At 41.0% G+C, this 27,772-nt stretch overlaps 1 protein-coding gene across 2 annotated transcripts; it reads left to right on the top strand.

Annotated features, from left to right (window-relative positions):
- Positions 1-1,219: 1,219 nt before the first annotated feature.
- POT1 (protection of telomeres 1) lies at positions 1,220-26,065 on the top strand. 2 transcript variants are annotated; one of them, XM_058654981.1, is made up of 16 exons: positions 1,220-1,350; positions 5,310-5,357; positions 5,923-6,037; positions 8,119-8,249; positions 9,771-10,061; positions 11,930-12,085; positions 14,304-14,473; positions 14,800-14,885; positions 16,693-16,749; positions 17,478-17,634; positions 18,221-18,426; positions 20,756-20,891; positions 21,149-21,234; positions 22,322-22,413; positions 23,832-23,937; positions 25,387-26,065. In XM_058654981.1, the coding sequence occupies exons 2-16, from the start codon at positions 5,349-5,351 to the stop codon at positions 25,497-25,499; spliced, it is 1,911 nt and encodes a 636-aa protein (XP_058510964.1). In that variant the 5' UTR covers positions 1,220-1,350; positions 5,310-5,348; the 3' UTR covers positions 25,500-26,065. The 2 variants fall into 2 exon arrangements, with proteins under 2 accessions (XP_058510964.1, XP_058510965.1); XM_058654982.1 differs by having other exon boundaries at positions 1,223-1,296.
- Positions 26,066-27,772: the final 1,707 nt, after the last annotated feature.

The raw sequence follows: 27,772 nt of genomic DNA on the forward strand, positions 1-27,772 counted from the left end.
TGTGGCTTTCCAATAAAAATAAACACATCTGAGAAAAAAGAGAGGAAAAAACATTGAGACACTATTTGAAAAAATTTATGGAAGACACACATTAAAAATTTTTAAAATATACTTGCTAGGCAGAGAGAGCTCTCCCTTCTGTTAGTCCAAGCCCTGAAGGTTCTCAATTCCCATCCACAAAGTCAGGGATCTAATCCAGGGTTTTACGAGAGTGGCAGGGACCCACCTCCATGAGTGGACATGTTGTCTCCCAGTGTGCCTCTCAGCAGGGTGCTGGAGCCAGAGCTGCAGCCTCCATGCGGTGTGTGGAGCCCCTGGCACTCCCATGCGGGACAGCGTGGGCACCTGCGAGCCTAAACACCTGCTTTGTCTCATCGGTGTTTATTATTATTTTTCCCCCCATGGACATTGGGAAGCCCGTGCTGTTACTACTGATGGTAGAGGAGAAGAAAGCAGTGAAGATTCAAAGTTCTTGAGGGGAGCTTGGTTGGTATGAGACCAGAAAAGGCACGAGGCTCCTACGGCTTTCTAACAGCTCTCCTCAAACGCAAACCTCGAAACTTTGGCCCAAAAAGAACTGTTTCCTTCTGCAGATATATAGCTAAGGGGGATATTTTGACCAGTATTAGTCTAAGAAACATCCATGTAATTATTTCAGCGTGTTACATTAAGATTTCACCTAATCAAATGGCGGTGTATACAAAAATCGGCAAAACGGAATGTAAAGTGGATTTTACTAATTACATCCAAAATTATAACCCTATGGCAAAGTTAACCACACCTGAAAATAACGTAACTCATGAGTATGATGATACCAATGGTAGAAAACTGCCATTAAAAACTATCCAGTGGTATACTCCGGGTGAGAACCTCCTTCAGATGCTTTCTTCTGGGGAAAAGACAAAGTGAAAGCGAGCTCAACTTCCGGCCTTCCTTTCCGCCAGGGCGGAGGGCTTTAACAGCTCTCTCACCGGTCACTGCAGCTAAGAATTTCCCGCCGCCACGAGCGGCGGTTCCACACAGCGCCAGCCATCAGCCGGACAGGCGGCTGCACGACCCCACACAGCTTCACGAAGCTTCGCGAAGATTCCCCGGAACGGAGGCCCGCGCACCCTCCGGCCGCGCCGTACGCCTGCGCAGCAGCTGGCGGCCGGCGCCTGCGGGTGACGTCACGGGCGCGCCAGGTTTGGAGTGCGCGGGTGAGTGAGTGGGAAGGCTATGGGGTTTCTGTGTTCTTCGCGGGTCGCGCGTGGGTTGCGCTGGGACCTGGAGTTGTGAGGAGGCTGGCTGGATGAGGTGCTGCTTCCTTCTTCGTGGGTTGAGCAATTTTTTCCCTGACGTTTTGAAATAGTAAATCCAGTCTCGTCAGCTGTGACACAAATACACCCGGAGTTTTCGTAACTCAGAATTTTTTTTTTCCTAAAAAAGATGCCAATTTTTAGATTATGTTTTTATGAATATGTTTTAGAATATGAATGTTTTTATGAATATGTTTTAGAATATGAATGGCTTTGTCCCTGTCATAACGCTTGAAATACAATGTTTCTTATTGCAACATAAATAATCAGGGCTTGTAAACAGTTTGGTTTTTTTTTAAATTGTTTGTTATTTGAAAGAGCAACAGAGAGGGAGGGAGGGACGTGTTGCACCTGCTAGTTAACCCTCAGGTGGCAGCGATCTGTTCTGGGTGACGAGTGTACTGGGAGGACGGCCTGTGCGGGCGGCAGAGGGGACCTTCGCATTTCTCCTGCTGTGTGTAACTGCCCACCTTAGGTGCAGGGGTCTGTTTTTCTTTAAATTTGGAAACTTACTATTCTTGAAACATTTTTTAGGGCATATACATACGTAGCATCTCTGTGGTGTGTGGAAGTTTACATTTCCAGCTGTCAGTTGCACCTGTGATGGCCGGAGGCCGTCCCATACTGCCCCCCAATGTCCCAGGGCCTGTTGGGTTTCCTCCCTTTGCCTTGTTCTGGTGTGTGGGTCGGACACAGGGGGTTATGGAGTGAATGATTTCCACTGGCTTGAAGCTCACTGAATTCCTTCGACACAAACCTAGGGTGCTGTTATGTACATTCAGTGGGTTTTTCCCTGGTATCATTGTCAACTTAAGGACTAAAGAGAAAACAATGGGGAACAGGCAAGGAAGTTAGTAATTTTGATAAATGGGCAGTAGACTACGTCTAGGTATGCCCTGCTAGTTACGATTTTCTGTGTAGACCTTTGTTGTAGCTTTCCTTTTCTAGTTTCCATATCTGGGAACTTTACGTGAAATACAGTTTTCTGAATTTCAGTTGCTTTTTTTACCCCCGCTGAACTGCATTTAAATTATAGCAAATACTTGTTTGAATTCTCAGATTCATTTAACATTTGGTTAATGGGCCCGGCGGCTTGGCCTAGCAGCTGAGGTCCTCGCCTTGAAAGCCCCGGGATCTCATATGGGCGCCGGTTCTAATCCCGGCAGCTCCACTTCCCATCCAGCTCCCTGCTTGTGGCCTGGGGAAGCAGTTGAGGACGGCCCAATGCATTGGGACACTGCACCCGCGTGGGAGGCCCGGAAGAGGTTCCAGGTTCCCGGCTTCGGATCGGCGTGCATCGCCCCGTTGCAGCTCACTTGGGAGTGAATCATCGGACGGAGGATCTTCCTCTCTGTCTCTGCTCCTCTGTGTATATCTGGCTGTAATAAAATGAATAAAATTTAAAAAATTTTGGTTAATTACTGTGCAGTTTCTTGTATACATGTATCTGTGAATAAGCTAAGAATAGAATTTTTGACAGGTCTTTAATGATTGTTACCAAGCTGCTTCTAGGTTTCACACACTTCTGCTTTTCATGTGCTTGCCTAGAAGCATGAAGTGCTAAGGCAGTGGGTTTTTTTTCTCCAATTGAAGCAGTGTAGTAAATAGTCATGTTTTTGTTTATCTGTATTTCTACATATATTAAGGAATGTAATTTTAACATTTTGTTAGTATTTTTAAATAAATCTTCATGTTAGTATCATGGGCTTAAAAGTAAGAAATAACTTTTACTTATTTCTCGTGGTTAGCAAGTTTTTATATGTAATACTCATTAAGAAAATAAGGTTGATAAACTCTTGTTATATAGTTTAATGAAGCCCTTATTTTTAATACTCAGTTTATATACATATACTGTTTGCTAATCAATAGATGCCTCTTATTTTTTTCTTCAATTGTATTAAGTGCATTTTATGACTAAAAATGCATTTATAACTATTCTGATTGTGCAGCAAAGGCGAGGAAACTTATTTCTGCCAAGGGGCATTTGCATATTTATGATCATTTGTGGGTCAGATAGTTTTCAACTTAAAAGTCATCCTGGTGTTGATTTATTGAATTTTGAATTCTACCTGCCATTGCTGTGGCAGGACCAGGCCAGATGGTATCACAGGACTCATGTGGCCTGGGGGACTAGCGTTCCTCAGGCTTGGCTGTGACTTTGACAGCTGTGTTGGAAACATGTAGCCATAATCCTGGAGCAGCCATGTTGTGGGCTGCCCACCCTAGGGCTTTGCCCTTCAGGACGCCTGACACTCTGATGCTGTAATTGCATCTCAGGAACACCTTCCCAATGAGATGATAGTCATGTTAGCCTGGTGTGTTTCTGATTTCTCCAGGCTGTGTTTATCAGCAGTATTCCTTCCTTTATATGGGGGACAAGAATTCTGTTGCAGCCTGGTTATTTTTCATCCTCTATGTAGGAATATTTGTATATTCCATTTATATATGTGTGAGAGAGAGAAAAGTGATGCAAATATTCATGTGTAGATGTTTATGTGAATGTAAGTTTTTTCTTTAATTTGGTTAAATGTCGGCTAACCAGCTAGTTTCTAGACAGCAGTGTATACAGTAGCTTCTCAGCCAATCAGCTGTACTTTAGTAGATTCAGCTCAGAGAGACTCAAATACATTTATATAGCTTAGTATCAATGCTGTGATTTAAGTTTATATCCTAATGTTTCCTGGGAATGATTCTCTGAATGTGTCCTTCCCCTATCCTGCCATGCTGTTTTTCAGCCTGACCCTCCATGCACTCAGTGCAGGAGCCACACAGAGCCTGAGACTGGCGGCTGAGCAGCCTCTTCATAGGAGGACAGTAGAGACGGGCCAGAAAAGACGGGCAGTGTCAGAGTGGTGCAGAATATCTTGGGAGGAGAGAGTGAGTTTACAGAAGGAAGAAGGGTCAGGGACCGAGTTCTGAGCACCACTTGTGGATTCTGATTGTTAGTGTCTCCTGTGATTTGACTTTTATCTTTAATTCATGAAATTTTTAGTAAGAGGATTATGTATATGATGAATTTCAGAGAAAGCATGTCCCTCTATTTGCTGCTCCCTGTTTAAAGTCAGAGTGCCGTATTTTACCTTTGGGTTTCCTGAGCACAAACAGTTGAATATTTTATGTTGAAAAAATAGGACTTATTAACTTGGATGTATGCCAAGAATGACTATAGGTAAAACAGGGAGGATGTCAGAGATGGAGCCTTAATGATGGGGCTGCCTTTTGAGAAATCTGTGGTTAAGTGATTTCCTTGTTATTTGCATGTTATAGAACATGTGCTAACTAAAGACAATGATGATGTCACCAGTCAATATCATGTTAAGGAAGCCGAATTGTACATGCACTCCATTATCGATTGAAATGTCATTATGATGCAAGGCTGTATATATTAATTAACCTTACAAAATTGCATAGACATTGAAGACCTCATTCTGTTCTCTGTACTTGTACCATCAGGTATATTATATACTATACTTGATTCCACTTTAATCAAGCATTTCTGTTTAGGAAAGTTCATTTTCTCCTGTTTTTTAAAATGAGTATATTCATCTGTCCCTCTCTTTTCACACATAGTTATAACGTACCTTCTCTGTGGTTGCTCTTAGGGCAGAATTGGGACAGGCCTTGTGACTCCATGTCACCATCCTCCTGTTTTTCTTTTCACAATGTTCAGTGGCATCCTAAGAGTTAAAGGAGTCAATTCTGATTTTAAAATTAAAAAATTAGGATGGAAGTGGGTGAGGCTTTTAGGTTTGTGGGGTGCTCAGAGCTGCATTTCTGTCCTTTGTCTTTCTGAAACAGTTCATAGTACAGGAAAAATGATTTAGTGACTGATTTTTTTTGCTTCTATGGAAATGGCAGAAGTTTCTTCTATTTTGAGGAAAGTCACTCAATTTGTAAGTCTTAACTGAATTTGTATATTATAGAGTAAATTGTGGCATTCTGTTACAATTGGAAGCCTGTAGTTATATTGGAGCTAATTGTGTACAAGTAAGCCTTTTCTTTTATTTTCAGGTTTATTCTTATCCAATAAGAGATTTTTCTACAGAATCGATGTCTTTGGTAAGATGTTATTTAATTTTAAGTATATATAGAGAGTGACACACATAGGTAGAGATATAAAGTCATACCTATGCATGTAAATATATAGTCTGATTTTTTTTAAGGATTTCTTTATTTTGTTGGAAAGGCAGATTTACAGGAAAAGATCTAACACTAGTTTGCTCCCCAAATGGCTTCAGTAGCTGGAGCAGAGCTATGTGGAGCTAGGAGCCAGAGCTTCTCCCAGGCTCCCCACGTGGGTGCGGAGAGCCAACCTCCACTGCTTTCCCAGCAACTACCAGGGGAGCCATATGGGAAGTGGACCAGCAGGTACCAATATGGGTTGCTGCCACTTGCAGGTAAAAGACTAGCCAGTGAGCCCTGTACCAGCCCCTGTAATTTATAGTTGGTGTTTAGCAACTTTCCCCCCAGGTGTGGCATCACCTTTTTTAGGCTACCACTTCTTTTAGACACTTAAATAGATAAAATAGTTACATGGATTTGCTAATTGACATATCTGACTATAGCATGATTCTAAACTGTAAATTCTTACTACTGATGTATTTGCTGTTTTTTCATTATTTAGATTCCAGCAACACATTATACATATACACCCCTGAATCAGCTTAAAGGGGGTACAATTGTCAACGTGTATGGTGTCGTGAAGTTCTTTAAGCCTCCATATTTAAGCAAAGGAACTGGTACGTAATATAATTGGTAGATTGTTTGTGGACCAACCTGTCTTATTCATTTGAAACACAACTCCTTCTGTTTCTAAGTGTTACAACAGAAGCTTAATTCTGATTTGTAATTAACAAAATGAATATATATTCTTGAGCCTTTTATCAATATAATAAATATGGTCTTGACACTAAAGTCTAGTTGAAATAAATGAAAAGGATGAAAGTAAATACAGAAACACAGAATACTGCAGTAATATGAGTGGTGAGTAATGTTAATTGCATTGTAGATATTGAAAGACAAATGTATAGGAAATAGTGTTTAACTGAAGTTAAATTGTTTTCGGCGTAAAATAGATAGTTATAACCAAAAGATGTTTTGTGTAAGCCAATTTGTAAGCACAAAGAAAAAAATGAAATAAAACACACAAAACAAAATGAGAAAGTAATTAAAATGTATTTTTAAAAAGCCAATCACTTAAGAGTTGGCATGAAAGAAAATGAGAGGAAGCAGAATCGTAGGACAGTTAGGAAACAGGCAGATGGCCGTCCTGAGTCCTTCCTGATCAGTAATTAATCACAAGTGGAGAAAATTCCCAAGTGAAGGATATGGAATAACTGAGAACTTTTCGAACTGGAAAGACCAACTTTCACTTTCAGTGCACGTGTATCCTGAAAGTGAAAGAATCGAAACATTATTTTGCACACTTCTGTGCTGTTGGGGTGCACTGAAAGTGTGTGCATTTTTTTCACATGTCAGTTTTTGAAATGATTATGAAAAAGCAAAATCTATTATAGCTTTTATTACAAATGGTGTTAGAAGTGACTGCTCTCATTGCAATGCAAATATTGGTTCTTGTTTTCATTTGTAGTATTTTATACATGACTAGCAAGACTATCATTTTCCCATTTGAGTATTTTGTTATGTATACTATATATATATTTTAAAGATTTGTTTTTATTACAAAGTCAGATATACAGAGAAAGGAAGAGAGATAGAGAGGAAGATCTTCCATTTGATGATTCACTCCCCAAGTGACCGCAACGGCTTGAGTTCAGCCAATCCGAATCCGGGAGCCAGGAACCTCCTCCAGGTCTCCCACGCGGGTGCAGGGTCCCAAAGCACTGGGCCGTCCTCAACTGCTTTCCCAGGCCACAAGCAGGGAGCTGGATGGGAAGTGGAGCTGCCGGGATTAGAACCGGCGCCCATATGGGATCTCGGCACATTCAGGGCGAGGACTTTAGCTGCTAGGCCACCACACCGGGCCCAATATCATGTATAGATATATATATATGCATATGTCATGCTCACCCACTCCCTATAATACATTCCTATTATTTTTTCCAAAGTTATTATAATAGCATAGTCATTTATTTCACCATTACAGGCCTAACTTTCTGTTATATAAATATATCATGATATGGGAAGTATAGGAGAAGGAAGAAAATAAAGTAACCTAAAAGTGTAAATATTAATGAAATCCTACTAATGGTCAAGAAAAGACACGTGCTATATGGATCCATTATTCCCCGTGTGCTAATGTACTGTCTTCCTTGAACACTTTGTGTATATACACATAGATATATATGTGTGCATACATGTTACCACTTTTTATAAAGTGTTTTTTCATTCGTATTTGACAAATGTAACTATAAAATCTAGGTTTTTGCAACAGTTTTCATAAAATATTGTGGACATTACATGACTCTTCATCATATATTTTACAAATACTTTTGTATTTACTCTAAATTTAACCAGATTGAACTTACAAATAAGATTTATATGTTAGAATGTACTTTATCTGTTTCATGATTCCTGAACATTGAGGCTAAAAAAAAAAGAAAAAAGCAATTACCTGTCCATACAATTTATATTAAGTAGGATTTCTGTATGTTTCACACAACTTTGTAAGAGTCATTTTTGTAGAGTAATTGATGAAATCATCTGGTGGTGTGTGTTACCAACCAAGAACATGTCTGCTGCTCTTCTTCGGGAAGACTTAAGTAAGGACTCCCATCTGTTTGTTGCTCTGAAGTGAGCATATTCGTGTTTTTATCGAATGCTTTGAAACGCTAACAGGATGCATTCTTCTGCTTCCCAGATTATTGCTCTGTTGTCACGATCGTGGACCAGACAAATGTCAAATTGACCTGCCTGCTCTTTAGTGGAAACTATGAAGCCCTTCCAAAAATTTACAAAGTTGGAGACATTGTTCGCTTTCACAGACTGAAGGTATAACATGTACTACCTAGACCTGCGTATTTGAAGGAAAACTCTGTGTTGTTCACTAAAAGCTATCACTGCTCGTGTAGTTGCTTTGTTCGTGAATGACATCAAGTATTTCAGAAAAGAAGAGGAAATGTAAGAGAATTAGACTTAGAGTTATGATGAGAGAACTCTTTTTTTTTAGATGAGCTTTCTGCCTTTCTTCCCCAGCAATATATTAGATGGCGTTATTTAGGCTAGTTCCATTCTGGCTTCCTGCTTTCAAATATACAAGTATGGATTGATCCTGTAAAAACTTCCCTTAAAATATTTGATCAAGGATTTTGTTTGTTTGTTTGTTGTAATTTTTTATGAAATCAAGACTGATGAAATTTGAAAACATTAGGTATAAAGCGAAGTAAAATTCTCATATAGGAAACAAATGTTAAATATAAGCAGAAAGTTTTAAAATGGTGCTTTCAGTTCAGTGAATGTAAGGAAACCTTTAATTTTCTATATTTAGCTGTTTTTGTTAACTTTTGTTGAACTGTTCTTTGGAAATCATTACATCCTACATTTTTGTAGTACTTTTAATATTTTGTGAATCTTATATTTTAAGCATTTCAGTTTCTTTATCTTCCTTCTGCTACATGGATTTCCATGTAAACACTACATTATCTTTTTTTCTTTTTTTTTTTTTATTGTTCTGATTATTTCCTGTGATGCAGCTTTGTAGCTATAGGGACCCCCCCCAGCCCTCCCCCACCTACACCGTTTTCCTCCCATTCTTACAGTAGTGTAGCCCTTCAGCAGCACTCCCAAGTCCAACCTGCTGCTATTTCAGTGTCTGCTGGCACTGTAGGTGTCGTTAATAAATGAGTGTGTTGCTTTTGGAAGTTTAGTTTCTGCCCTGTGAGAAATGAGCCGACAGATAGGCTCTCTCCGCCTCTCAGTGTGCAAATGCTTAGTGTCACCTGCATGTTTTCACCTCATGTTTGTATCTTAGGTGTTGTACTTTCCTAGTCATACATGTAAATGCCATGGGTTAGCCTTTAAAAAAAGATTTTATTTGTAAGGATGTCTGGAAAAGACAGAGAAAGGAACCTTCCATCCACTGGTTCACTCCCCAGACGGCAGCAATGGCCAGGGCTGAGCCAGGCTGAGCCAGGGGCCAGGAGAATCATCTGCATCTCCCATTAGGAGGGAGCTAGACCGCTAACTGGTGGCTGTGTGGGATGCCAGAACTCAGGTGGCAGCCTGCCCTGCGGTGCTGCAGTGTCTGCCTCACAGGGGCAACCTCGGAGGGACTCGAGGCACTGGTTCCCTAATGAATATAAACAAATTGTCAAGTTTTACAATTTACATGATACTTGTGCATTTTAATGTAATACCAATTGACTTTACAATTTCATATGTTAGTGAATTAAGGAATTATATCGTCAGTAAATAATACTGGAAATATTGATGACTTCTCAGATTTCATCAATTGCAGGGTTCTCTGTTATTGAGCTGTGTGTGTCTGTTTTCTACTTCACTGTACCTTCTCAGATCCAGCAATATAAAAATGAGATTCAAGGTATCACCAGCTCTGGGTTTGCATCTTTGACCTTTGAAGGAACTTTGAGTGCACCTGTCATACCTCGCACTTCAAACAAGTATTTTAGCTTTACTACTAAGGACCACAAGATGGTAGAAGCCTTACGTGTTTGGGCATCTTCTCATATTTCCCCTTCTTCGGCCTTATTAAAATTGTGTGATGTTCAGCCAATGCAGTATTTCGACCTGACTTGTCAGCTTTTGGGCAAGGCAGAAGTGGATGGAGCATCATTCCTCCTAAAGGTACGGAAGGTCATACTTGTAAGTCTTAAAGCCTAAATCTGTCAGCATTTTACTGCGGTAGATCTGCATAATGCATAAAGTAACAAGAACTCTAAGCTTAGTTTGCCACTTATGCTGAGCATCTCTTCTCTTACACTCAATTCCTTTCCAAGGGAAATAGTGTCTATGTCTTATATATAGTGTTTTCTATTTTAGGGTCTTTAACACATGGGCTTTTATTTATTTTTTTTTTTTAAGATTTATTCATTTTATTACAGTCAGATATACACAGAGGAGGAGAGACAGAGAGGAAGATCTTCCATCCGATGATTCACTCCCCAAGTGAGCCGCAACGGGCCGGTGTGCGCCAATCTGATGCCGGGAACCTGGAACCTCTTCCGGGTCTCCCACGCGGGTGCAGGGTCCCAATGCATTGGGCCGTCCTCGACTGCTTTCCCAGGCCACAAGCAGGGAGCTGGATGGGAAGTGGAGCTGCCGGGATTAGAACCGGCGCCCATATGAGATCCCGGGGCTTTCAAGGCGAGGACTTTAGCCACTAGGCCACGCCGCCGGGCCCAACACATGGGCTTTTAAAACATGTGGGTTTTTTTATCTTCTTTGAGTACAGATAGAAAGGGTGATAGGGAGTGGGGAAGAGAGAGACAGAGAGAGATCTTCTATTGATGGTTCACTTCCCAAAGGCCTCAGCAGCTGGAGCTGGCCTGGTCTGAAGCTGGGAGCCAGTAGCTTCTTCCAGGGCTCCCAGCTGAGAGCAGGGGGCCAGGGACCATGTGCCTTCCCAGGCCATAAGCAGAAAGCTGGGTCAGAAGTGGAGCAGCTGGGACTGGAACTGGCCCCCGTATGGGATGTCCCACGAGTGAAGAATTAGCTTCCTGTGCAACCACTCTGACCCCTGCGCTTGTGTTCCAGTGTTAGCTTTAGTTGTGTTTTACATATAATTATTCTGCTTCCATGTCAAGGTCACGTTCCTTGTCATTCATTTGCTTTCTTGGATTTCCCATTGCCTTCATTTATACGTGGATCATATTAAGGAACAATATAGAGAAACATGAGGAAATGTTGAAGTTGAACACTTTAGCACATTGTATGCTCTGAAAACATGTAGGCACGCTCCACAGTGAATAAGTCAGTTGTGACTTGATGAAGATAAAGCAGCAACATCCAAGCAGTCAGATGATCTCTCTTAGGTAAGCCAGCCAGATTTACCGTTCTAATAACATCGTTAACAAATGAGCATTTGTTTACCAGTGTGACTACAGAGCATCATCTTTTGACTGCTGTGGTGTTAGAAAATGTATAAATATTGCATAAGTGAGTCTATATTTTTATCATTAAAAAATATATCATATGCCTGCATCCCATTTTTAGATAAATAATTTTGCTAAATACAAACAACTCTTATATTACTACTGTTTTAAAATACTGCATTGAGAATTGAATTTAAGAAAGTAATAAGGTCTCTTGAGGATAATTTAAGAAAAGCAGGATATTAAGTCAGTTTATTGTCTCAGAATAAGATACATGTCTACACACACATATATCAGAATCAGACATATACATGTCTTATGCATACACACACACACGTTACAAATACACAGAGCAAATTATGAGATACTACCGATAGTATGTTAGTATGTCATCTAGGCTTATAGCAGTGTGACTTCTCTTCTTTCCATTCTTCATTTGTACATTACCCGAACTTCATATGTAGTTCTTTTATAATCAGAAAGTGAGGTGGATCCTATTTGTAATAGAGGCATACATGTCATTATTGTTAGTATTGATACCAGGAAATAAACTTCTCCCCTCAGCAGGCTGCTGTGTTTGTTTTGGAGCGCGGTCGAGCTCTGTGTTTCCTCTCGTGCCAGGTGTGGGACGGCCACAGGACACCCTTCCCGTCTTGGAAAGTTCTGATACAAGACCTTGCACTGGAAGGTGATTTAAATCAACTCCATCAACTGCAGAATCTGACGATAGACATCTTAGTGTATGATAACCATGTTCAAGTGGCGAGATCTCTGAAGGTGATACCGAGTCGCAAAAATACCTCCTACTTTGTTGCTCTATACGTGGTGGCGATGATTGCATTTACAAGTGATATTTGCCAGAGTGGGGGGGAAGTGGGCAGTCACTATACCTATCAAACTATCATGGAAAACATAGAAATAATTTTTCAAACAAGTAATATCTGGAGTCTAAAATTAGCTTGAAATTTGCATTGTTTAATTTTAGATTTAAGAAGTACTTGTAAAATGAATTATAAAAAATTAAATAGATTATTCTTTAAAATAGAGTAGATTATTATTAAAAATAAGTTACTCTTTAAAAAATGTATTTCCCAAATATCTAAATTTCCTAAGTATGGACAGTTGTGAAAGCAGTAAGGAAAATTTATCATGTGAGATACACTGCTTTAAAATGACCCAGGGTGAATCAAATATTGCTGGTTTAAATGTCCACCCTATTTAATTGGTTTAATGGAATCTGGAAAGCTTGGTACTAAGTAGTGTAAAAAGTTACCAATGAGGTATGTATTTACTCTTCTTAAATAAAAGTCTACAATTTAGAAATGACAGTTTTTAGTGAATTGACAACACGAGTTGTAGGGAATAGTTTTCTTCTTTTTATTTGAAATAAGTAATATCATCAGTAATGGCATCTGCCAGACACTCCATGTGTTTTGGGTGTGATGCCCTGTGGCCTGTTCTGTCGATCACCCATTTCCAAATCAGGTACCTGGCTGAGAGCAGCTTCCATGCACGGGCTGTGTCTAGGGCTCGGAAGCCCTAAGTACCGAGAATGAATGATTTTTTTTTTTTTGATTGCAAGCTATCCTTCAGTCTACATGTAGGAAGTTAAAGGACAAATGTAGAAATGTTCCTTAAAAAGAGAAAATGTATGAAGGAGAAAATGTTATTTCTCTTACTTTGCATGGCAAATAAGCTCAACCAATTCACACAAGCGGATTAAAGGCAGGACTTTTGTGGGAGTGTAAGTACTTGTGTGTAGGAGGAACCAGAAAATAATTAACTGTTGAGGATATACGGGGTGTTTTCTTCCCCGAAGGGTATTGCCTGTATGTATGAGTTAATTTCAACAATTAGAACTGTGGTAAAGCCTGCTATGACCATTTCTGGAGAGCAGACAGTGGTTGTAAGAACAAGGCATTTGCACTTCAGCGGTCTGTGCCGTCCGTGTGTGGACCTGCGTTTCCTGTCTTGGGTTCCTGCACGTCCCTCTGCATGCCCGAGGCGTGCGCGTCTCTGCACGTGCCTTTCAGAGCACCTTCTCCCAGTGCTCCGCACGCGGTGAACGTGAGGCGCACCTGCCGGGGACGAACCTCTCCTTGAGAGCTGTGAATTGTCTTCAGATATTTTTTTCTTTGGAATCATTATTTTACCTTGCCCACTAGAGGGTGATATTAGCACATACAATTAACAAAATATATGGCAATATATTTCTAGCTAAAAATCTCAGGATTATTCTCAGTATAATATAAAAATGAAGGTTTTTTTTTTCTGTAAACGATGAACTGTGGGCTGTAAAGAACATTCACGCCCCGTTCTTTGTTTTCTGACACCAGTGTAAGAGAACGCTCAGTCACATGGCGGAGAAGAAGGAGTTTAAAACAATGAATTCCTATTAACACTGCAAGACAAATGCTTCAGATTGCATCGTATGTCGTAATAAATGAAATCAATTCTAAAGACTTGTGATGTTTTAAATAAAGACAGTAATTTTACCGTTACAGGATAAGCAATGCTTTTACAGCATTAATTGTCCTTGATGCTTTTTAACTCTTTCCTGACGTTGCTATTTAAGAAACTTAGGTCACCCCAAACATTTTTACACAGACACACACATACAAGCAGGCATTTCAAAATTTGTCCAAAGCTAGAAACATGTTTTAGATGCCCTGTCCTGTCCCTGTCATGTTTTAGTAATGCTGAGATGCAATGTTTTCTCACATGTTGATATCTATAAATGTAAAAGTGTCTTGCAGGGGTGTGTGTGTGTCTGTGTCTGCCCAGGAGGGTTTTGTGTGTGCACAAGCCTGTTTCATTCCAGTGTCCTTTGTGGGGTGGTGATCATTGTTGTTCATGCATGTGACAGTCCGCTGTACCAGTGTGACACACCAGGACCTTTTCTGACCCGTGGTGTCCCAGGGCTGGTTGTGATCACTACCCCATAGGGGCTGTTAACATTTCAGGTATCAGAAGTTCGTGTTTTCTCCACTTTCAGATCGGAAGCTTTCTTAGAATCTATAGTCTCCACACCAAACTTCAGTCACTGAACACAGAGAGCCAGGCGACACTGCTGTGCCTGGAGTTCCACCTGCACGGAGGCACGAGCTATGGCCGCGGGATCACAGTCTTGCCGCAGAATAACTCTGATGTGGACGAGCTGAAAAAGTAAGATTTTATGTACCTTTTTAGGAAATGTATTGAGCTGGTTTCTCTAGAAGCTGTGACATTCATTCTCTGGGTCTTGGGATTCGCATAATCCGTTTTCCCTGGTTTGTTTATTCTGTCATCCTGCGGCGCCACTTGTGCGTCTCTGAGGGTGGATTTTTAGTTTTCAGGGACTTGAAGTTTCAGATTATCTGGTAAAAGCTATGTACCCTTTTCTGTGGAATGTGTATCCGCACAATGTTTTGCATGTTGTTTTGATGAATTCTTGGGTGGATGCACGGAGCGCCTTTGTTGTGTGATATGAACGTCTATGCTTCCATGTCTAGGGCGTTAGAATCTGCAGACTGGACCAGTCAGCACTCCGATCGCTTCTGTCCGTCAGAACACGAGGACAGCTTTCCAACTCCTTCAAGTAAGGGCCATTTTTAGTTCAATAAATAACTGTGTCAATGCAATTCTTTTTAATGTCTTCCTCTCTTTTTATTGACACATTTTAAAGGAATACCCGAATCTTTATGTATGTCTTAGGCAAAGGTATATATGCCTAGTTCCTGCCCTGATTATGTGAACATTTTGAACTGGAGTGATAGTAATTATGTGTATATAATGAATGTGTGAATGAACTCATTAAAATATGTATGGGTGTCGGGGTAGAGCAGGTTAGGCCATTGCATGGAAAGTCTGCATCGCACGTCAGAGTGTGGCTCAAGTCTGCACTACAACCTGCCAGCTCAGCTTCCTGCTAATTGCATCTTAGAAGCAGCATTGGGGGCTCAGATGCCCCCCACGCCCATGGGAGACTAGGGTGCCAGGCTCTTGGCTTCTTCCTGGAACCTGTACAGGCATTTAGGAGTAAGCCAGAACATTGAAAATCTCATTATCTCCTCCCCTTATCCCTTCTTCTCTGTCACTCTGCCTTCCAAATATAAATACATACTTTCATGGTGTCTGCATTTTTCCCGTCCTTTGTTTTAATGGATGATATTAATAGACAAACTCGGTAAAAGTATACCATGTTAGCCTCAGAAGCCCTTACTAATTTTCTTGAGATTTTTAGGATAATTATTAGTGGTATTAAGGAAGGAGGACTAGTGATCGATGTGTTTATATAGGAAGGCCCATAAAATGAATTGTCGATTAGAATGTAAGTTAAAGCAGTTGTAAAATATACTTTTTAGGAACTAACTTCTTCATTTTACAAAGACTTGTAAACTTATTTGTTTGGTGCCCACATGATGACATAGTTATCTAACCCTCTAGCTGTGGCACTGACATTTCTTATGGCTGCTATTTTTGTCTCCTGGCCATTTCACTTCCAATCCAGCTCCCTTCTGTGGCCAAGGGAAGCAGCAGAAGGTAGCTCAGGACCTGCTGTGGCAGGGGAAACAAGAGAAGGTAGCTCAGGAGCTTGGGTTCCTGGGCCCACGTGGGAGACACGGAGGAGACTCCTGCACTCTGGCTACAGATTGTCTCACCTGAGGACATTACAGGCATTTGAGGAGGGAGCCAGCAGAAGGAAGAGATCTCTTCCTCTGTTTCTCCTTCTCTCTGTTACTCTGCATTTCAAATAAAAATTAATTTTAAATGAAAGTATTGCTATTTTTTGGGTCTTTTAAATTCTATTTTGTGATTATAAAGATTGTGAAATCATCTTTCTCTTTTTATTTCTTTCACAATGCATTTCTCCAACATAATAAAAAGAACTTAAGATACACAGAAGTTACACAGTTCTTCAATGAATACTTGCATACCAACTACCCAGATTTTCCAATTAATATGATACTCAGTTTGCTCCATCAAATACATATCTGGGTCTCTATTAATCCATCAATTCATAATTTTTGGTGAATTTCAAAGTAAGTTCCAGACACCAGTCTACTTCCTGAACTCTTCACTGTGAACAAACTAGCTAAAATCTAGTAGTTGTTTAGGAATCTTCTTAATTTTTTGGAAGTGTCACGTGGAGATGAAATTAGCAACCTACCACTTACCTATACTATTGTATATGTTTTCATTAGGACATTAGCAGGTGTATCGCCAACCCATCCAGATTTCCCTGACCTAGCATTTAAGTAGAAGGATTTCTGTGTGTTATGTACTCTTTTGCATATTGGTGCTGGTCTAAATGACTCATTCCTCTGTGATGACATGCGGCTCCTGAGCGAGCCACGGGGTCTGGAACGGACTTGAAGCTATGATTTCTTTTCCTCCCTTCACAGGCTCTGGGTCCGTATCGCTGTACGAGCTGGAGAGATGCCAGCAGCTGTCTGCCACCAGTAAGACCTCGTGTGGCGTTGGAGGAGAGCGAAGGCTGCCTTTCCCCTTCCGTCTCGTTTGTTCTTATCTGATAGCAGACACCAGGAGGGCGAAACTGTGCCCCGTTTAACCTTTAATCCTCTCTGGTTCCCCACATTGCAACTCAGACAGATAATGTCTTTAGATTCAGTAGTTATTTTAAGTTATGTGTCTCTTAGGTTTGTAAAGATCTCATTATACTACTTAACAGTATAATAGGACTTCATTTAATTTAAGGATATAAATTGTGCTCACGTTGTGCGTCTAGCAGTGTGCCAGGGAGAAGCTTCTACATGCGCTGAGGACGGCGGCGACAGTAATATGAAGAGAATTTGGCAAACAGCATTTCTCAAATGTACCACATTTCAGTTAGAACTCAGCCTGTTGTCCAGTAGATAGCTAGGGGAACAGTGTACTAGTGAATATTTTAAAAATAGTTCCCAAATAGCATATTGTTTTCTTCATTAAATTGTGCAGTTTTCCCTAATGTGGTCCAGAAATGTCTATTAGTCCCATAAAAATGTATTTTCATACATAGACTATACAATTCGGGGTTTTTTTGTGCCAGTTATGCAGCATTTATCCATTAGATTTGTTAAAACCCATGTACCTATTAATACAGTTTAAATTAATTGGATGTAATACTATGTATTTGGGTCAGGGAGTAGCTGTGAGTGTACTTACGATTTCTGTCCATCCTTCTCCCCAGTACTCACTGATCATCAGTATTTGGAGAAGACCCCACTGTGTACCATTTTGAAACAGACTGCTCCTAAACAGTATCGCATCCGAGCAAAGCTAAGATCCTACAAGCCGAAACTCCTCTGTCAGTCTGTTAAGCTACACTGCCCTAAGTGCCATTCACTGTAAGTGCTTCAGGAAGAAGAAGCAGCTTTGTGTATTATCGTACACATGCAGCTATAAAATGTAAACTCCTGAAAAGGAGTAAATGGCTCTGTGGTCTCTCAGCCGGTTCTCTGAGCTCTTGTGCAGGTGTTTGGTGTGTGACCGGCTGCCCAGATGGGTGTCTGTTGGGGACAGTCACTGGGCCGTGTAACACAGCCTCCACCTTGCTTTACCTCTGATGGAGCAGAACTCTGAAGAAGCCTGCCTGGCGAAAGGTTACAATTATGTAACGCAGAGAAAGCCTAGTTGGAACTATTTCTGCCTGCTTAATAAGTACTATATACTAAATAAAATGCAGATTTTCTTTAATGATAAGAATTTCTTGAGACCTGGAAGCCTTTATTCCAAGCATAACTTATTATATAAATATGTAAATAAATTTATAGGACTGCTTTGTTATCTTAGAAATATGTACCTATTTAATCTGTCAAGTAAATTTCCATATTGTAAGTGGCTTACTACTCTGCGTAACAATGTGTAAGTTGTATAATTTCTTTGTGTAAGAATTTTGCGGTGTGTACCAAAACTGTTTTCTGTTGGTTTCAGGCAAGAAGTTCCACATGAGCGCAATTTGGACATAATTTTGCAAGAGAGTGCACCCAAAACCCCAGATACCAAACTACACAACACATCACTGTATGATTCAAAACTGTGGCCCACCAGGGAGCAAGGGGGGCGGCACGTGGCCGTGCACTTCGTGAAACACGGTGGCGTCCTCCCGCTTGCCAGCGACTGTGTGATTCTCATAGAAGGTGAGACACGTCACCACTCGGTAGAATATCACTTTTGCATGTTTTAAAATAATTATTGGTAGATGGTTTTCAAGCAATCTGCTACATCAAATTACATGTTTATAAAGTGGCATATATTATATAGCTCAGCTAGAACCAAATATGTATAAGTAGCCGTATCTGTGGCCTTGGAGGTTCCACACGAGGGTGCTTTGCGTTCGCTTGTTGCGGCCTCCTCTGCTGTGGCGTGTCCAGTAGCCACACTGCAGGCTGCCTGTGCGCAGTGGCTGCGGTCTCAGCCTCCTGACGTCACTGCTCTTTCATGAAGGTAGATGAAGGGTGTCTGGAGAGGCGGGGACCAGAGAACGGGACACATTTGAAGAGAATAACATTCTGTCACACTTATTTTCTTGATTTTCTTTAACACTTAATATATACCAGTTGAGGATCCCTAATCTGAAAATGCTCCGGAATCCAAGACTTTCTCAACACCAGCATGACATCACACGTGGAACGTTTAGCATCTGGTCTCATGAAATGGGTCATAGACGAGCCGTGGCTGCGTTAACGATAGTGTGCAGGCTTCCCCGGGCTGCGTGCACGAGGTGCCGTGAAAGGCTAAAGGAGCTGGGTAGACCTGCCTCCCAGACACTCCGGAATGTGAGGAAAATCAGAGATTCCTCTGGTCCCATTTCAGAGCAGTGATGCACAGCACAGAAACATTTTTTTCCTGATTTAAATGTAACATTTCTTTTCGCTTGGAGACCTTCTTCCTTCATAACTTTCTAAAAATAAAAGGAAAATTATGTTTATTTTGCATTAGAGAAATACTTAGTTTCACTTAATAAAGAATCGACCTTGATGGTAGTATTATTGCTGATATTTTATCTTTAAATTTGTATCATTTTTATGAACAGAAGTCTGTGCCTACTACAGGCATTTGGGTAGTGAGCCAGCCAGTGGGATCTCCTCTGTCGCTCCCTGTCAAATAACTTTAAATTTTTTAAAAGAAATATTAACTTATTTAGCCTTTATATAAAGCAGTATTATGCCCTGTGTTGCAAATGAAGAAACTAATAGACCATTTCCATGTTTTCCCTGAGGTCATTCAGCCCGTGTGTTGGGAAAACCAGTGCAAATGGCCAGGATGGAGGCTCACTGGTTACCTGGAATACTACTGCTTCAGTGAGATGGGCACAGGAGGAGCCTTTCATCTTTACCCTTTGCAACCTTGAGAAGAATGGGGCAGGGGTCTGTTTAGCAGAGCTGCAGTTCAGTCTCTGGAAGATAGGCTGGAGCTTTGGAGCTGTGAAGCATTTTAGTTGCATGCTTAAAGAAGATTGTTTTAAGTTTTTGCAATGACATGATCAGGATCAGGCTCTAACTGCAGCACCGAAGCGCGGCTCCCCCTCGTCAACACACAGCCAAGGGACACAGGAAATCCGAAAGGCTTCCGGTTCACGGTGTTGAGCAAGACAGCCATTTCTCTGATCTTTCTTAGATTCTTCTAAGCCTCTAGTTATTGTTAGATGAGTTCTAAAAAGTTATGGCGTTTGACATTTTCTATGCTTGTTCTTATTTTTTTTGTGGGAATGTGCACTTTTTGGAAGTTCTTCTGACAGGCCAGACACGCCCCTGCTCTGCGATTGAATGTTATCATTATACAGGCTGCTCCAATGGTAGGACTACGCAGAGGTGTTTTCCTGGAGGGAGGAAAGGTTATTAAATCTAAACACAGAGCACTCCGGACAAAGTACCGTAGGTTTGTGTTTCAGTGATAACATTGCGGTCTAATGACGACGCGCCATTGGGCATACTGCTTTTGTCTCATCCAGCTTAGTAATTTTAATGCTTTACCCCTTCATAGAATTCAACAGTTGGCAACGACTTTCCCAGGAAAATGAGTAAATATTATGGAATGAGTTCATATTGCATGAACTTCCTTCTATGTGTTTTAATTCAATATTTACCTAAAGGTTTAAAAGATTTATTTCATGTTCAAAGCTAAGCTGGAGTAATGATTAATGGTAAATAGCAGGTTTAATAGCAAGAAACCTTCATATTTTGACTTTCAGTTTTATTCTCTGATTTAAACCGGAGTTCCTAGTGTAAAGAGCAGTTGGTCTAAACTTAATAAGAAAGTACCAAGGATTTTGCAAGCTTTATCTTTTACTCAGATTTGTACAGTGATTATTAATATTTTTCACAAAGAGAATATTGAATCTACACTTGTGGCTTCTTGCTTTGTTTTCCGTTCGTCCATTTCCCCGTCCCAGTACTTCCTGTGTTTGCTAGCTGTCCACCTTGCCTGCGTCGCTGCCACTTAGAGGCACATTTCTTGTTTTTCCAGGAGGTACAGTCTGTGAAATCTATAAACTCGCTGGCAAGTTCCATAGTGTAATTCCTGTGCGATCTGGCCCGGAAGATCTGGAACTCCTGGACCTTTCAGCACCATTTCTCGTACAAGGAAGGGTACTCCACTATGGGTATGTCCACAGTGTGCACACTGGGGTCAGACACGGCCTCGGAGTAATTCTTATTTGTGGTTATGTCAGTGGCTACTGTGCTTGAAGCTCACTTCCTGAGCACACACACTTCGGTCAGTCTGTGACGTCACAATTGCTGAACTTCATAATGGCAGCATACACTTATGTTAAGTAATTTACCTGAAAACTACATCTTGAATGCAAAAGTAAGCTAAAATAATGAACTGACACATTATTTTAATCATTGTTAATTTCAGATGTAAGCAGTGTTCTACTTTGCGACCAATACAAAGTCTGAGTTCTCTGGTTGATACAGCATGGACTCCTTCCACTGTGGCAGAAGGTTGGTGAGATTCTGACATCCTTCAGCTCTACCTGCTTGTACATTTTAGATAAAAGAGGTTAGAGACAGATGTTATAGCTCTTTACCCAGCAGCTGGAGGAAGACTCGGTGTGCACCTTACTCTTCACTGTGCTCATCACATCATTTCAGTGAAGAGAGAGCCATGATGCTCCAAGACAGCGTGGCCCTCTCCGTGTTAGACCACTTACTGTTCATATTGAAGCGAAATCTGCCTACCTGTAACTTCCACATGGACCAGTTTCTATTGGAATTCTTCATGGTACGCCTACTTCCTCTTCTGTGACGTGAACAGATTTTGGACTTTTGAAGATCTCTCTCAAGTTGCATTTTATTGTTACTTCTCAGACACCCTCACTCCTTTGGCAGCTGTCCACACAGCTCACTACATTGTCTTGCCTCCTTAGTGCAAGTCCAGTTTCCAGAGGCTTTTCACAAACTCCGGCATCTCAGCTGGACGTGGGGCCATTGTGGTGAAGTGTAGGTGGCTGACAGAACACACGCAGAGGGGAGGTCATCTACAAGCCGGGAATCAGAACAGCAGGACCCAGTTCCGCTTGTGCAGTGACCCTGCCTTGAGAGCTTCCAGTGCCCTGGAGACCTGCTGAGCCTGAGCCCTGCACACCGCCATTGTTAGCAAGTCGCTCCCTCCACATACACACCTGTTGGAAGAGGTCTAGGCTGGGCTGGAAGCCCTGCTTGGGCTCCCTCTGGCTTCTTTATGTTGCCTAATGTTACAAAATCTGTACAGGAACCCACTTTTTTTCAGTTACTAATGTAATTACCTGGCTGGATTCCCAGAAACCTTGGACACAGAGCTAAATGGCTAATGTCATTGCTAATAGAAGCATCTTGAGCACGATGGAGCTTGTGCTGAGAAAAAAGCTTGTATTTTATATTTTGATTCCTTTTCATTTTGAAATTCCTTGTTTGTGTTGGACAGTAAAACTCATAAGTTTATATATTAGTAAACAAAATTTATGGTTATATACAATCGTAAAACAATTTTAGCTTTTTAACACTTTTAATGTAGAACTCACATGCCATGATTCTTTGCCCCTTTCCTTAGTGCTGGGTGTTGTGCCCCTCCAGTATGTGTTTGTCATGACATTCACTTTTGATGATGGGACTGGAGTGTTGGAAGCCTACCTCATGGATTCTGTAAGTAAACATGTTTCTAATGAAAAGATAGTGTTTTAGTACATGCATTCATGCTCACTTTGTTTTTAAAGGAATTTAAGGCAACTTAAAGCATAAATAAATGTGAACATTTAAATCTGTGTGTATCTCAACATTGTAAATCTTAGTATTTGAGAAGTTAAGAATTGAGGAATAGGGCTCGGCGGCGTGGCCTAGTGGCTAAGGTCCTCGCCTTGATCCCATATGGCCGCTGATTCTAATCCCGGCAGCTCCACTTCCTCTCTCTATCTCTCCTCCTCTCAGTATATCTGACTTTGTAATAAAAATAAAACAAATCTTTAAAAAAAAATAAAAATAAAAAAAAGATTTGAGGAATAAAGATCTGAGAAGGGAGTCATTCCGTATTCCATGCAGAAGTTCTACTCTAGATCAAACTGCAGAAGTGTGTAGCTGTTATTTACAGGGAACATGTCACATTTTCCTCGATTGGGAGAGATGAAGTTACTTGGGTAGGAAATTGTGGATTATGCTGCGAAAGTACAAGGCAGTCCGTATGATCACTTTCATGATTACAGTCTACCACAGTTAAAGGATCTAGACTAAAATCAGCCAGGAGTGAGGTGGAAGGGCAGACTCTAGACAAGTCACAGGCCTCGAGCTGCCAGGCCATCTTCCTGCTGTGGAGGTGTGCCCGTGTGTGCCAGGCCGTCTTCCTGCTGTGGAGGTGTGCCCGTGTGTCACGGGTACATGCAGTGCCGCCCACCTCATGCCAGCGTCTGGCGGCCTGGGGAGGCCCCTCCATCACTGGTCAGCTGCTCTTGTCTTTTGCCTTAGTCCCTCCTGAGATCAGCCTGACAATCCATGCCCTATCCTCCACACTGTCACGCTTTGGCTTGTCCACAGGACCAAACAGCTCTCAGCTGACGGGCTGATAGGCTCGGAGTTGAGCAGTCACCTCTCACAAGCTGAGAGCAAAAGCCAGACCTCTGTGAGGGTGAAGTAACTTCACTACAGGCAGCTGAGAAGAGTATAAGATGATGCTGAGAGAATCTGTCTCCCACCTTCTCAGTTCATAGGTACCTGTGGTGTACCACATAGTATTCTATGTATATTAGAGATACAGAGAAAACAGACTTACACTGGAAACCTGTATATTTCACAGTTAGCATGGGATGTATTTCCCTACACCTAAAGAGAAGAATGAGTCTGGTTTTGAATCATCACTGTTATTAAGACAAAGCAGTTTGGTTGTATATGTCTCAAAGCTTTTGTAAGATTAAAGTGGTAAACCAGATTTCAGAATGTACCAGCACTTTAATTAATGCTACAACGTTCATAGAGTGAAATGCTGTGCTTATTTTAGCCGAAATATTTTCATATTATACCTTGGAAAGACACTAACATCATTTTCTTTTTTCCTTCTATGACCATTTTTGAAGGACAAATTCTTTCAGATCCCAGCATCAGAAGTTCTGGTTGATAATGACTTCCAGAGAAGTGTGGACTTAATTATGGAAATGTTTTGTCCTCCAGGAAGAAAAATTGGTAGGCACTAACATGTTATAACTGACTCTGTTTTGAAGTGGAGTCTGCCTTGTTCTCCAATCTGTACGTTTTTAGAAGTCTGAAAACTTTGAATCCAAATGAATTAGCAAGTTTGGAGGATTACTGTATATTCCAATTTTGGATGAAGATAGTGGCAAGGATGAAATTACTATGGATCATAACCCTGCAATAAAAAAATTGATATTCTGAAAGATAACTGAGGGGAGGCAGTTCTGGTCCTAACTTTCGCACTCTGTGGAATAAAATCTTTATTGAAGTTGTACCAAATGGTTGAAATTTTGAAGAGAATCGTCTTCTATTACAAAACTCCACAGTTTGCTGAATTTCCCCTTCAGTGTTAACCAGTGTCACATTTTTGAAAATTTTTATCTTAACTTTTCTCTAGGCATTGGATTGAGTGACCAGATCATGAGTATTTCGAATTTTCTAGATTATACCTGACATCACCGAGTTTTCCATCTTAAGCTGTTATTTGGGTTGGACCTTGCAGCTCCGAATGATCTTAACACAGTGTGACTAGCTTGTTTGATTCTTCTTGTATCTTTTCACCGATAACATTTTCCCACCCATAGATTTAAGCATTATTTGGACTTTCATAAGTTCTGTTGAACCAGAATTTGGTTTCCCCTTGAGGAATCTCTGCATCTTAAACAGTTGTAAGAGGGGATTTTTTTCATGTGTGGCAAAGTTTACTTGTACACCTTTATTTCTGGCCACTTTTACCTTAAACTTGCTTTTGATTCTTTTGATTAGATTTCTGAAAATGAAATTGTCGTACAAAAAACCCAGCCCTCCTGAGCTTGTCACCTTTCCTGCCAGCCTGTCTCACGCTGTGTCTGGGCAGAGTTCTGCCAGCAGAGCACGCTGTTTCCCTGTCTTACGTTGGACACTGCTTAAATCCCTTTCAGACTTAAACTTTTACTAGAAGTCATAAAATTTGTTAGTTTGAGCATCACTTATATTGGAAATGGCCAACATTTGTGGTTGCCAGTACTACCTGGGCTCCGTAGCTGCTGTGATCAGCGTATTAGCTGGGAGGGTGTAAGGATTGGGGCTGATTGGAAGTTTAGTTTCTATTTCCATCCAGTAAATCAAGAACAAAACAAAACAGCAGAGGTCACTCAGCAATCAGAAAAGGAGGAAATAACTGGGAATGAGATTAGCTACAACCTTTGCTGTCAAGCATTCTGAAAAGCTTTGGTTTAATCACTTTCATCGGTTGGGAAAGTCAAATTGGTTATAATTGCAGCAAAACAATGACATGAATCAAATATGTATTTGGAAGAATACATAATGTTAAATTTGCTAAGTATATTTATTTTCTTTCTTTAAAATATAATTTTAAACTGAGCTTCATGCTTACATGCTTATCTCAGAGTTTCTGGTTTGGTTGTAATGGTTAGATGACGTTTTCTTTTCCATTTCTAGATGCATATCCGTGGTTGGAATGCTTCCTCAAGTCATACAACGTGACGAATGGGGCGGAGCAGCAAGTTTGCTATCAGATTTTTGACACCACAGTTGGAGAAGATGTTATCTAATATTCCTGTGCTGAAAAAACCAGCTATCAGGAGTATAAAAGAAAAAAAGATTAAATAAGCTAGGATTGTGTTTCCATTGACTCTTAAAGTCCTCCCAGAGAAGTCATTTTATCTCCTTACACCCGAAATTGTTTATCCACCATGGTTCCTCTGACATCCACATCTCTGATCAGAAGTCTTGCTCTGTCCTGATTACTGTAGCAGCAGTGTTCATTTCCACATGGATGTGGAGTTAGAAAATGTTCCTTTCTTAAGTTACCTTTTAGGGACTAGCAACCACTGATTTTGTTATATTTGTGCTTGGAAAGGTATTTGTCTAAAAGCGCCCCAGGGACCTGCCAGAGCGATCTGCTTCAGGTTGAAGTGGCAGAGTGTACCCTCTGGGTGCTCATGTGGCCATCCCAAGGTCAGTGCTTCCTTAGACCTGGACCATGTACCCTGAGTGCGTGTTTTCTACGATGTTAGTGCCTATTTCACAGTAGTCAGATTTGTCATGCTAGGGACCTTAACATCAAAACTATACCTCTCCTACTTTTAAGGCCTCACACAGGAGAGTACAGCTCACCATAATGGTCTACTTTTCATCTGACAGTGATTGTAAAATTTTAAATCATGGATATTTAACTTTAATATAAATATATTTGTACATGTATATGACTTGCATATTGAAAATTCAGAATACCAGTGAGGAATAAATAAACGCACGCCTTTCACTGCTTCTTGTCACATGACCCTGCTAACCCACTTCTGGTAATATGTCCAAAGGAAATGAACTCTGCATATGAGAAAGTGACCTACAATCCTATATTTCCAGCAGCGCAATCTACAATAGCAAAGACATGGAAACAACAGATGCCCCTCAAGACAGGAGCAAATAAAGAAACTGGGACATCTACTCCATGGAATGCTACTCAGCCATTAAAACGAATGAAATTCTACCATTTGCAACCAAATGCTCCCAGCTAGCGACCATTATGCTCAGTGAGATAACCCAACCCCAGAAGGACAAATATCATATGTCCTTTCTACAAAATACAAGATTTTCATGCAAAACACACGATCAGTAGATACTGAGGTAAACATGCATGTACATGTAGTCATCTGGAGAAACTGTATAATAGAAACTCATATCCAGAAATAAAGATACAGTGCAGTGTGCAGCTCCACTTCCAGATCAAAGATGAATTCCCAATGTTAAGTGTATCTTGACAGTAGGATGCTGAACTTTGCCATTGTCCATACCTACAATGGCAGGATACAATTAAAGAGCAGGATGCTGAACTTTGCCATTGTCCATACCTACAATGGCAGGATACAATTAAAGAGCAGGATGATGGACTTATGCTTTTCTTTTTTTTAATTTATGTGGTTTTTTTTATTATTATTGGAAAGGCAGGTACACAGAGAGCAGGAGAGACAAGGAGGAAGATCTTCCATCCGATGGCTCACTCCCCAGTCGGCCGCAATGGCCGGAGCTGCACCAATCTGAAACCAGTTCCCAGGACCCTCTTCTCGGACTCCTACGCAGGTGCAGGGTCCCAAGACTTTGAGCTGTCCTTAACTGCTATCCCAGGCCACAAGCAGGGAGCTGGATTAGAACCGGTGTTCATATGGATCCTAGCATGTTCAAGGTAAGGACTTTAACCACTAGGCCATTGCAGTCAGCCCTGGTTTTTTGTTTTTTGGGTTTTTTTTTTTTTAAGGTTTATTTTTATTGCAAAGTCAGATATACAAAGAGAAGGAGAAACAGAGAGGAAGATCTTCCATCCATTGATTCACTCCGCAACGGCCAGTGCTGCGCTGATCTGAAGCCAGGAGCCAGGAACTTCCTCCAGGTCTCCCACACGGGTGCAGGGTCCCAAGACTTTGGTCAGTCCTCGACTGCTTTCCCAGGCCACAAACAGGGAGCTGGATGAGAAGTGGAGGTTGCAGAATTAGAACCGGCACCCTATGCGATGCAGGTGTGTTCAAAGCGAGGACTTTAGCCACTAGGCCGCCGCCCTGGGTCCCAGGCCCTGTTTTTTAAAGACTGTACTACTTCAGTCATATAGGAGACATCAGTGGGGAGAGGAGAGTTGCAGAGATTGCCTGGGAGAAATCCCAAAGCCTATGCAACTTACCATGCAATAAAGTACATTTTACGAATGTTTAAGTATGTATGAATCATATACATATACATATAGCACATGAAATCTATTCCATTTACATAAATGACCCCCTAATATTCATACTACCCAAAGTAATTTACAGATTCAGTGTGATCCCAATCAAAA

Source organism: Ochotona princeps, chromosome 25 (genome assembly GCF_030435755.1).
Source record: "Ochotona princeps isolate mOchPri1 chromosome 25, mOchPri1.hap1, whole genome shotgun sequence".
NCBI classification, from domain to species: domain Eukaryota; kingdom Metazoa; phylum Chordata; class Mammalia; order Lagomorpha; family Ochotonidae; genus Ochotona; species Ochotona princeps.

What these genes read in the sequence shown, in the direction of transcription:
- POT1 (XM_058654981.1), top strand. An exon ending in AAGTGGCGAGATCTCTGAAG is followed by an intron (nt 12,086 to 14,303) that starts GTGATACCGAGT and finishes CTCCACTTTCAG; the next exon opens with ATCGGAAGCTTTCTTAGAAT. An exon ending in GGAAGGGTACTCCACTATGG is followed by an intron (nt 20,892 to 21,148) that starts GTATGTCCACAG and finishes TGTTAATTTCAG; the next exon opens with ATGTAAGCAGTGTTCTACTT.